This window comes from Mandrillus leucophaeus, unplaced genomic scaffold, assembly GCF_000951045.1.
Source record: "Mandrillus leucophaeus isolate KB7577 unplaced genomic scaffold, Mleu.le_1.0 Scaffold3, whole genome shotgun sequence".
NCBI classification, from domain to species: domain Eukaryota; kingdom Metazoa; phylum Chordata; class Mammalia; order Primates; family Cercopithecidae; genus Mandrillus; species Mandrillus leucophaeus.
The window spans coordinates 3188428-3200555 of NW_012103142.1; the positions used below are offsets into that span (position 1 = coordinate 3188428).

The 12128-nt window shown below is 39.3% G+C and overlaps 1 protein-coding gene across 2 annotated transcripts in view; it reads left to right on the plus strand.

Moving 5' to 3' along the window:
* Positions 1-12128, plus strand: part of MAPK14 (mitogen-activated protein kinase 14) — a 94798-nt gene that overhangs the window by 56877 nt on the left and 25793 nt on the right. For both annotated transcript variants that reach the window (XM_011986581.1, XM_011986582.1), the window contains exons 9-10: positions 783-897; positions 1476-1547. In XM_011986581.1, coding sequence (XP_011841971.1) covers positions 783-897; positions 1476-1547 — 187 coding nt within the window. The remainder of the gene's footprint in view (positions 1-782; positions 898-1475; positions 1548-12128) is intronic.

Consider the following 12128-nt stretch of genomic DNA (forward strand, 5'->3'; position numbering starts at 1 on the left):
TATAAAAATTTAGCTTGGCGTGGTGGCAGGCACCTGGAGTCACAGCTACTCAGGAGGCTGAGGCAGGAGAATGGCATGAACCCAGGAAGGCAGAGCTTGCAGTGAGCCGAAATTGTGCCACTGCACCCCAGCCTGGGTGACAGAGTGAGACTCCTGTCTCAAAAAAAAAAAAGAAAAGAAAAAGAAAAAGTTTATTGTGTCCCTTCCTAGTCTAGTCAATCCCTATCCCTCCACCCCTAATTCTGGCTCCACGCAACTATGCATCTGCTTCTAACACTATAGATTAGGTTTATCTTTTCTGGAGTTTCATATAAATGGAATCATATAGTGTGTATTTTTGTGTGTCTGACCTTTGCTTTGTGTAATGATTCGGTATTGTGTGTGTCAGTGGTTTCTTCCTTTTTATTGGTAATAGTATTTTGTTTTATGAACATATCAGAATTTTTAAATCTGTCCACCTGCTGATGGACATTTGCTTGAGTTTGAGGCTATGTAAAGCAACTGTGAACATTTATGTGCAAACCTTTGTGTGGACATAAGTTCTCATTGCACTTGATTAAATACCTAGGAGTGACGTTTTTGTTTTGCTTTTTGTCATTTCAGTTTAAGTTCTTGCTGTATATTTCCCATACATTCTAAGCATGGACCAGGAAATCTTTTTATGAAAGTGCTATTTTGTTCTCCTTTTTAATAAGGCGACAGAAGTTTGTTTGTTTGTTTGTTTGTTTCCCCTGCCTGTTTCTCAGTCTTAGCAATTTGTCTGTTCCTCTTCTGCCCTTTAGATTCTGGATTTTGGACTGGCTCGGCACACAGATGATGAAATGACAGGCTACGTGGCCACTAGGTGGTACAGGGCTCCTGAGATCATGCTGAACTGGATGCATTACAACCAGACAGGTATTACTTGCCTTGGTTATTTAGGGCCTTATTTAATTCCATGTTGGATGCATTTGGGATTCTCAGAAGTAGAGATGGTGGGAGTGGGAAGAAATATCTTTTCTTCCCTCAGTGGTCCTTTTAAAGCCTACAAGTAAAAACATTTCACTTCCTCAGATGGGGAAGTGGAGTTTTATACACAGCCTTTAAATCTTGTGATTTAGCAATTGGGTTTTTATTTATTTAGATTTTAATATATTCTCTGAGTACTTATACCTAAAGACAATGAATCCATAATTTTAACCCCTCAATGTTACTTGGAAGAATCTACCATTCTGCTAATACGAAACTTACCCCTTTTTAAACAGCTTATTTCTCTTAAGTATGTTTTGACTTACCACACCTTTGAATAGCCCTTTAGTCAGGTGATCTTAGTAAGCTATTTATTTCTGTAAAAATGACTATGATTGTTGAGCCTCAGATGTCTTAAATAGTAATTTGAATATTTCACCCCTAGTTACGGTTTCATTTGTTGCCATTGTTGCCAAGAATAGTAACAGTGACATTGCATGTACTTTATTTCTCTTTAATTTTGCCAGTTGATATTTGGTCAGTGGGATGCATAATGGCCGAGCTGTTGACTGGAAGAACATTGTTTCCTGGCACAGACCGTATCCTTTAAAAAGTTTTGGATTCTTGTTTCTTATCTGTATTCCAGTGTCCTTGGATGTATACTCCTTTTACTTATCTCTAGGGAAGGCTCTCAGTTTTTTGCTTTTATAGTCTAGATAATGCATTATGAAGTTTTTCTTCTTACTGAGTAGCTTGCCTTGCCAAGAAAGAGGCTTCAGTTTACTTTTATGAGTTGGAAAAATTCCTCGTAAGTTGAAAAACCCATCAAATCTGTCTTCTTTTTGCAGCAATCCCTTATTAATCATCCCACAGCAGTTCTGAGACCTGAGCATACTCATGAGAAACTCCAGATCCCAATGACGGGTTTAGTCTGCTTGTATAAACACTTAATGAGCACAAGATACCTGTTTCTAAATGAAGGACATCTTGCTAGTATGTTTGTTTTGTGTATTAAAAAGGCTATGTTTGGTACCTGCAATGATATACTGCTTACTTGTTATGTTTGTTGTTTGACAACAAAGAGTAAAAGCAAGAAGTGAAAAGGTTACCATGTAATGTACTTTTGTTTTTCCAGCACAAACTTTTTCCCAGATTGCAGCCAAACCCTAATTTACTCCAAGACTTACTGTCTAGTTTACAGTTTATTATAGCCCCTTTATTTTAGTTCCTTTCCTATCTGCGGTATGCTTGTTTCATTGTTTAGTAATAATGTCATGAGAAATGTGGTTTGTTGGAACTCTTATCAGTTCTACTTATGGAAGATGTTTAGGTGAGAAAGAATGTTAAAATATATATCTAGAATTAGTTTTAGGGATTTTTTTTTTTTTCTGTAGAATTGAGTTAACTAGCCTTCAGTTGGTTTTGGTTGGGCTATTAGACATGCTACAGTTACCTCTGATCTATTATGCCTAGAGATCTAAAAGTCGTTTTAGTCCCTTACCTAAATAAACTCATTGAGTTTATAAACCAGAATGTCAGTTCACTTGCTTACAGTTTGGGATGTACTTCTATAATGGCTGTGATGTTTGTGATATCTGCCCATGTGTTCTAACTGTCTTCTGCTAGAGAGAATGTACTTGCATTATGAACTGAAAAATCCTCTATTTCTCAGGTAAAGCTGTTTCTTTCTCTGAATATTAGGATTGATACAGAATGCAGTCTCCCTGTACATAGCTTACCTTATTACTCCCTACCTCTGGATTTTAAGTTAGTTGAATACCTAGTATTTCTCCTTTGTCCTTTGTTTCATTCACCTTATATCTGTTTCTCAGAAATTTGGTATATATATATTACAGTCCAAGGTAAGAGAATTAGGGAAAATTTATACTTCCCCCTTTCCTCATGTACATATCTCAGAGTCCCATCCTTGGTTTGTCCTCTGGAGTAGCTGCTATCCTGATGCTATTCTCTGTTCCCCACTCCCCTTCCTCTTCTTGTGTCTGTATCTCCAGCTACCATTCAGTCAGTCACAGACCTCCATGCCGGTGTAGACATACAAGGTGGCAGAGAGGGAAAAACAGTACATACAGGTTAAGCACATGCTCTGGAGCCAGACTTCCTGGGTTTAGATCTTAGCTCTTTTATTTCCAGCTGTGTAACTTTGAGCAAGTTTTCTAACCTCTATGTCTCTCAGTTTCCTTAACCGTAAAATGATAGTAATCATACATACTCACAAGGTTGTCGTAAGAATTCAGCCAGATAGTGACTGGAAAGTACTGAGACGAACCTGCCAGTAAATGTTAGCCATCATCTTTAGTAATGACCTTGCAAAACAGATTACCCCTTCACCCTCCCACTTTATTGTCTACCTGTGAATCATTAATGTTTTGTTTTGTTTTTAATTCTGTGATAGGTAGAAAAGGATGGCTCTCCTTGGCAGACTGATGTTAAAAAGTTTTCAAAGCAATGTGGGTCTTGTACCTTTGTGGTCCGGTCTCACAGACACCTGTCTATTCCCTGACCCTTTTAAATGCTAACTTTCCGCCTATAGGAAATCTTCCCTTTGTGCTTACGTCTTTTTCTTCTGTGAACTTTAGATGAACAACCTAGTGTTTCAACTTATTAATAGGGGATTCATTTTTTAATACATGAGAATTCATTTCAAAATTTTGGTTTTAGTTATTTATTGTTTCTATTCTACTTGGCTCTTTTTCAGACAGATGTTCTCTCCTGGATTGTAAAAGTCGAATTCAAAGGATTTTTATTTGTAATATACTTAACCTTTCTCTTGTTAGTTGCCATCTGTGTAGATACAGCTTCGATTGCCTGACCAGAAGAAAAGAGGAAAATGTTTCCCATTATCTTTTCCTGCCTGAACTATACAGTCACTTGTGTTCCAGCATAGTGGTTCTTAACCCTCATAGTGTGTCAGAATCACTTTGCAGAGCTTTTAACAACTCTAGATGCCTTGGTACCACCCTAAAGACTCCATTTTGTTGTCATGGATCAAAGCAGTCTTCTAGTTTGCAGCTAGTGTTGAGTACAACTAGAGTTTAACCCAGTTGAATTTTAGTTTAATCTTGACTGATCTTGAAGATGTTAGTAATCTTTATTCTTTTTTTTAAAAAAGCACCAATGAGATCTAGTTGAATCGCCTGTTTAAGAGATGAGGAAACCAAGACCCAGAGAATATAATCCAAAGCTACCGGTCACGTAGGCCACAATTTCTTTTCTAATATTCTGGTCTTTGCTATTCTTCTAATTTGTAGAACTCCTCTTTTCAAAACCTTTGGAGAATGTATTGGCCTCATACCCTCTTCCTTCAGCCTGAAAGACATGCAACTGCCACTTATTTATGATTTTTAAATGCACCCTCTAGAACAGGGGTGTCCAATCTTCTGGCTTCCCTGGGCCACATGGGCCACACATAAAATACACTAATGATAGCCGATAAGCTTAAAAAAAAATTGCAAAAAGAAACTCATAATGTTTTCAGAAAGTTTACAAATTTGTGATGGGCTGCATCCAAAGCCATCCTGGGCCACATGCAGCCCGCAGGCTCTGGGTTGGAAAAGCTTGTTCTGGAAGGTACTCGTTGTTTGAGTGTCCAGTTTTCTCCCTGTTTTCCTTATTTATTGATCATTTTGCATTTGGAATTGTTGATTTTGGCTTGTAAGAAAGAACTAGGTACTAGAACTTTTGTGGTATTGCAAATGTTTTATATCTGTGCTATCCAATGTGGTGGTTGTAGGCACCAGCTGCCTGTGGCTAGTTATTAAGCAATTGAAATGCAGCTAGTGATGAGCAGTAACATTTTTGTGGAGAAGAAAACAAGAAATGTAGCTAGTTTAACTTGGAAATTGAATTGAAAATATTTTTGTGGTTAAATGTACATAACATAAAATTTACCATTTTAACTTTTTTTTTTTTTTTTTTGGAGACAGTCTTGCTCTGTTGCCCAGGCTGGAGTGCAGTGGCATGATCTTGGCTCACTACAACCTCTGCCTCCCAGGCTCAAGCGATTCTCCTGCCTCAGCCTACCAAATAGTTGGGATTACAGGTGTGTACCACCACGCCTGGCTAATTTTTGTATCTTTAGTAGGGATGGGGCTTCACCGTGTTGGCCAGGCTGGTCTCGAACTCCTGGCCTCAAGTGGTGCGCCCACCTCGGCCTCCCAAATTGCTGGATTACAGGCATGAGCCACTGTGCCCAGCCCCATTTTAACCATTTTAAGTATACAATTTAGTGGCATTAATTACATTCATGATTTACAATCACGACTACTATCTATTTCCAGAATTTTTTCATCACCACAGATGGAAACACTCAGCCCATGAAACAGTAACTTCCCATTCATTCTCCCTTCTGGTAACCTCTGTTCTTTCTGTCTCTGTGAATTTGCTTATTCTAGATATTTCATAGAAGTAGAATCATATTATAGTATATTTGTCCTTTTGTGTCTGGATTATTTCACTTAGTATAATGTTTTCATGGTGCTTCCATGATGTGTCATGTATCAGAATACTATTCCATTGTAAGTATTTAATATATCCCACATTTTGTTAACCTGTTCATCTGTTGGTAGACAGTTGGGTTGTTTTTACCTTTGGCTGTTGTGAATAATGCTGCAGTGAACATTGTCATACAAGCATCTGTTTGAGTCCCTGCTTTTGATTCTTTTGGTTATGCACCTAGGAGTGAAATTGTTGCGTCATATGTTTAACTTTCTGTAGAGCACCAAACTCTTTTCCATAGTGGCTGCACCATTTTAAATGTCCACCAGCAATGTATGAGGATTCCTGTATCTCCACACTTGTTCCTTTTTTTTTTTTTTTAATAGCCATCCTAGTAGTTACAAAGTGGTATCTCATTGTGGTTTTGATTTGCATTTCTCTCATGACTAACAATTTTGAGCATCTTTTCATCTGCTTATTGGCCACTTGTATATCTTCTTTGGAGAAATGTCTATTCAAGTATTTTGCCTATTCTTAATTGGTTGTTTGTCTTTTTGTTGTTGAGTGGTAGTTCTTTATATATCTTGGACCCTTATCAGATACATGATCTGCAAGTATTTTCACGTATTTTGTGGGTTGTCTTTTCACTTTCTTGACAATGTCGTTTGACACACGAAACATTTTTAATTTTGATCAAGTTCCATTTTTTTTTTCTTTCATTGCTCATGCTTTTTTGATGTCATGTTGTAGACTATATTGCCAAATTCAAGGTCGTGAAGAATTTGCCCCTATGTTTTCTACTAAGAGTTTTATAACTACTAGGAATGTAATAGGGTTTAGCTCTTATACTTGGGTCTTTGATCCGTTTTGAATTTTTATAGATGATGTGAGGTAGGGGCCCAACTTCATTCTTTTGCATCTGGAAGTCCAGTTATTCTAGCACCATAAAGCGACTATTACTTCCCCCATCGAATCAACGTGGTACCCTAGGATTTCTCCTTTGTTTTTGGTTTCATTCACCTTTTACCTGTTTCTTAGAAATTTGGTATATATAATTAGCAATACATGTGTGGGTTTAATTCTGTACTGTGAATTCTATTCTATTGGTTTGTATATCTATCCTTATGGCAGTACCACACTGTTTTGATCACTGTAGCTTTATAGTAAGCTTTGAAATCAGGAAGTGTGAGTCTTCCAGCTTTGTTCTTCTTTTTCAAGATTGCTTTGACTATTCTGGGTCCCTTGTAATTCCATATGAATTTAACAATTGGCATTTCTATTTCTGCAAAAAAAAGGCTTTAGAATTTTGATAGGGATTGTGTGAAATTTTTAGATCACTTTAAGTGATAGTGACATCTTAACCACTATGAAGTCATCCTGTTCATGAACACAGGATCTCTTTCCATTTATTTAAGTCTTTAATTTTGTTTCAGTAGTGTTTTATAGCTTACGGTTGTAAAGTCTTTCACCTTGGTTAAATTTTTTCCTAGGTATTTTATTCTTTTTGCTGTGATTATAAATGGAATTTCTTTGATGTGTTCCTTGTTGGTATATAGAAACAAAATTAATTTTTGATTGTTGATCATACACCCTGCAAATTTGCTCAATTTATTTATTAGCTCTGCAGCTTTCTTCTAGATTCTTTGGGATTTTCTATATATAGGGTCATGTCATCTGCAAACAGAGATAGTTTTATTTCTTCCTTTCCAATTTAGATGCTTTTAATTCTTTCTCTTATCTAATGTAATGGCTCTGTCTAGAACTTCCACTACAATGCTGAATAGCAGCAGTGAAAGTAGGCATCCTTGTCTTGTTCCTGTCTTAGGGGGAAAGCTGCCAGTCTCTTCCTGTTGAGTATGATATTAGCTATTGGTTTTTCATAAATGCCCTTTATCATGTTGGGGAAGTTCTCTTCTTTGGTAGTCCACTTCACATTGCTATAAAGGAATACTTGAGACTAAGTAATTTATCAAGAAAAGAGGTTTATTTGGCTCACAGTTGCACAGCTGTAGAAGAAGCATAGTGCCATCATCTGCTTCTGGTCAGGACCTCAGGAAGCTTTCAGTTGTGGTGGGGGAATAGGCATTTCACATGTCAAAGGAGGGAGCAAGAAAGATGCCAGACTCTTTTAAACAGCCAGCATTTGCATGAACTAATAGAGCGATAACTCACTCATTAATGTGGGGAGGGCACCAAGCCATTCATGAAGGATCCAAGACCCTAACACCTTCAATCAGGCCCCACTTCCAACATTTGGGATCACATTTCAACATACTTGGAGGGGACAAAACATCCAGATCCTATCACCTTCTGTTCAAAGTCTTCTGAGTATTTTTATCTGAATTTTAAATGTCATTAAAATTTTATTTAGATTACATTTAAACTTAATTACACATGGCTAGTGGTAATGGTTTATGCATTTTTAGATCTCTTCAAGTTGTCTTCCTGTTCTACTTTTTCTTGGGTTTTATAATTAGTCTCCTTCTTGAAAGATTATTTTGGTACTGGTTGTTAGTAATTCCTGGATTTCCTTTAAAGATATAAGAAGTACTGCAGTCAGAGGCTCCCAACAAGAAGAGCGAAAACGGTGAGTGAATCCTGCACCAGCAGCTGAGGTCTTTAGCTTCTCTCAATGGGACTGACTAGGTGGTTGGCATGACCCATGGAGAGTGAGGAAAAGCAGGTGGAGCGACAGCCCACCTGGGAGCTGCAAAGGGCAGGGGGAACTCCCACCCCCAGCCAAGGGAGGTGGTGAGTGATTGTGCTACCCTGCCCAGGAAATCATGCTTTTTCCAAGGATCTGTGCAACCTGTGAATCAGGAGATCCCCCTCATGAGCACACACCACCAGGGCCTTGGGTCCCAAGCACAGAGCTGTGTAAATTCTTGGTGGCCTCTTGACTGGAGACTACATAAGACTACTGAGTTCCTTGGGGTAGGGGTTGCTGTCATCACTGTAGCTCCAGTTTGCCATTTTCACCTGCTGGTGCTGGAGAGACTGGGCGATTGGGACCCGGAAGGAATTTACCACAGTGCAGACCATACAGTGGTGGTGGCAGGTCATGGCCAGACTGACTCTTTAGGCTGAACCCTGACTCATACCCCTTCACGGGTTGGGGCCTCTCTGCAGGAATTTCAGCAACTCCAGCCAGGGTTTTACAGACAGAATTCTAATCTCCCTGGGATGGAGCCCCTGGTGGGAGGGGTGGCCATGGTCTCCACAGATCAGCAGACTTAGTCTTTCCCCTTTCTAGCTCTGAGGAATCCAGGCAATCTGGATGACTGGGATTCCTCCCAGTGCAGCACACCCCCTCCACCAAGGGGCAGCCAGAGTGCTTGATTAAGTGGGCCCTTGCCTCTTGACTGGATGAGACCCCTCCAACAGGGGTCGCCAAACACCTTATACAAGAGCGTGCCCACTGGCATCAGCAAAACAAATGGAAAGCAACAACAATAGCATCAACAAAAAGGTCTCCACCAAAAACCCCTCTAAAGATTAGCAGCCTCAACGATCAAAGCTAGATAAACTCATGAAGATGAGAAAGAATCAATGAAAAAACACTGAAACTCAAAACACCAGAGTGCTTCTTTTCCTCCAAATGGTTGCAACACCTCTCTGGCAAGGGCACAGATGTGGGCTGAGGCTGAGATGGATGAGTTGACAGAATTCCATTCTTCAGAAGGTGGATAGTAATGAACTTCACTGAGCTAAAAGAGCATGTTCTAACCCAATGCGAAGAAGCTAAGCACCATGATAAAACATTACAGGAACTGTTAACCAGAATAACCAGTTTAGAAAGGAACATAAATGATGGAGCTGAAGAACACAACATCAGAACTTCATAATGCAACCACAAGTATCAATAGCCAAATAGACCAAGTGGAGGAAAGAATTTCAGAGCTTGAAGACTATCTTGCTGACAAGATTAGAGAAAAAGGTAAGGGAATGAACAAAACCTCTGAGAACTATGGAATTAAGTAAAAAGACTGAACCTGCGAATAACAGGGGTACCTGAAAGAGTTGGGGAGAATGGAACCAAATTGGAAAACACACTTCAGGATATCATCTAGGAGAACTTCCCCAACCTAGCAAGACCAGCCAACATTCAAATCAGGAAATCCCTAGAGAAACCCAGTAAGCTACCCCATGAGAAGATCAACCCCAAGACACATAATCATCAGATTCTCCAAGGTTGAAATGGAGGAAAAAATACTAAGGGAAGCCAGAGAGAAAGGCTAGGTCACCTACAAAGAGAAGCCAATCAGACTAACAGTGGACCTCAGCAAAAACCCTACAAGCCAGAAGAGATTGGGGACCAGTATTCAACATTCTTAAAGAAAAGAATTTCCAACCCAGAATTTCATAATCTGGCCAAACTAAGCTTCATAGTCGAAGGAGAAATAAAATCCTTTTTAGATGAGCAAATGCTGAGGGAATTCATCACCATCAGGCCTGTCTTGCAAGAGCTCCTGAAGGAAGCACTAAATATGGAAAGGAAAAATGTACTGGCCACTACAAAAACACACTGTTTCTTTGACCAGTGACACTATGAAGCAACTACCTTAACAAGTCTGCAAAATAACCTGCTAGCATCATGATGATAGGATCAAATTCACATATAAAAAAATATTAACCTTAAATGTAAACGGACTAAATGCCCCAATTAAAAAAAACAGAATGGCAAGCTGGATAACGAGTCATGACCCATCAGTATGCTGTTGTATTCAAGAGACCCAACTAACGCAAAGACATACAAAAGGCTCAAAATAAAGGGATGGAGGAAAATTCACCAAGCAAATGGAAAGCAGATAAAAGCGGGAGTTGCAATCCTATTTTCTGACAAAACAGACTTTGAACCAGCAAATATCAAAAAAGACAAAGAAGGGCATTATATAGTGGTAAAAAGTTCAATTCAATAAGAAAAGCTAACTATCCTAAATATATATGCACCCAATACAGGAGCACCCAGATTTATAAGCCAAGTTGTTAGAGATCTACAAAGAGACTTAGACTCCCATACAATAAGAGTGTGAGACTTTAATACCCCACTGTCAATATTAGACAGATCATCGAGACAGAAAATTAATAGGGATATTCGGGACTTGAACTCCACTTGAACTCTGGACCTGATAGATAGCTACAGAACTCTCCATCCAGAAACAACAGAATATGCATTCTTCTCAGCAGCACATCGAACTTAGGCTGAAATTGATCACATAATTGGAAGTAAAACACTCCTCAGTAACTGTGGAAGAACTGAAAATATAACAAACAGCCTCTCAGACCACAGCACAATCAAATTATAACTCAAGATTAAGAAACTCACTCAAAACCACACAATTGCATGGAAATTGGACAATCTGCTCCTGAATGACTCTTGGATAAATAATGAAATTAAAGCGGAAATCAAGAAGTTCTTTGAAACCAATGAGAACAAAGAGACAACATACCAGAATTTCTGGGACACAGCTAAAACAGTGTTAAGAGGGATAGCGGGGCTAGGCGCGATGGCTCACGCCTGTAATCCCAGCACTTTGGGAGGCTGAGGCGGGTGGATCACAAGGTCAGGAGATCGAGACTATCCTGGCTAACACGGTGAAACCCCGTCTCTACTAAAAATACAAAAACAAAATTAGCTGGGCGTGGTGGCAGGCGCTTGTAGTCCCAGCTGCTCATGAGGCTGAGGCAGGAGAATGGCCTGAACCCGGGAGGCAGAGCTTGCAGCGAGCTGAGATTCCGTCACTGTACTCCAGCCTGGGTGGCAGAGCGAGACTCCGTCTCAAAAAAAAAGGATAGCATTAGGAGATATGCCTAATGTAAATGATGAGTTAATGGGTGCAGCACACTAACATGGCACGTGTATACATATGTAACAAACCTGCACGTTGTGCACATGTACCCTAGAACTTAAAGTATAATTTAAAAAAGGGAAGTTTATAGCACTAAATACCCACATCAGAAAGCTAAAAAGATCTCAAATTGATACCCTGACATCACAGCTAAAAGAACTAGAGAACCAAGAGCACACAAACCCAAAGCTAGCAGAGGATAAGAAATAACCAAGATCAGAGGGGAACTGAAGGAGACAGAGACACAAAAAACCCTTCCAAAAATATCAGTGACTCCAGGAGCTGTTTTTTTGGAAAATAAAATAAGACTTCCAGCTAGAATAATGAAAAGAAGGAAGAATCAAATAGACACAATAAAGATGATAAAGGGGATATCACCACTGACCCCACAGAAATATGAACAACCATCAGAGAATACTATAAACACCTCTATGCAAATAAACTAGAAAATCTAGAAGAAATGGATAAATTCCTGGACACATATGATCTCCCAAGACCGAACCAGGAAAATGTTGAATCCACCAATAACAAATTCTCAAATCGATGCAGTAATAAATAGCCTACCAAGGAAGAAAAGCCCAGGACCAGACAAATTTACAGCCAAATTCCACCACAGGTACAAAGAAGAGCTGGTACATTTCTTCTGAAACTATCCCAAACATACAAAAAGGAGGGACTCCCCTGTGACTCATTTTATGAGGGCAGTGTTATCCCAGTACCAAAGCCTGCCAGAGATACAGCAGAAAAAGAAAACTTCAGGCCAATATCCCTGATGAACATTGATGCAAAAATCCTCAGTAAAATACTGGCAAACCAAATCCAGCAGCACGTCAAAAGCTTATCCATCCACCACGATCAAGTTGGCTTCATCCCTGG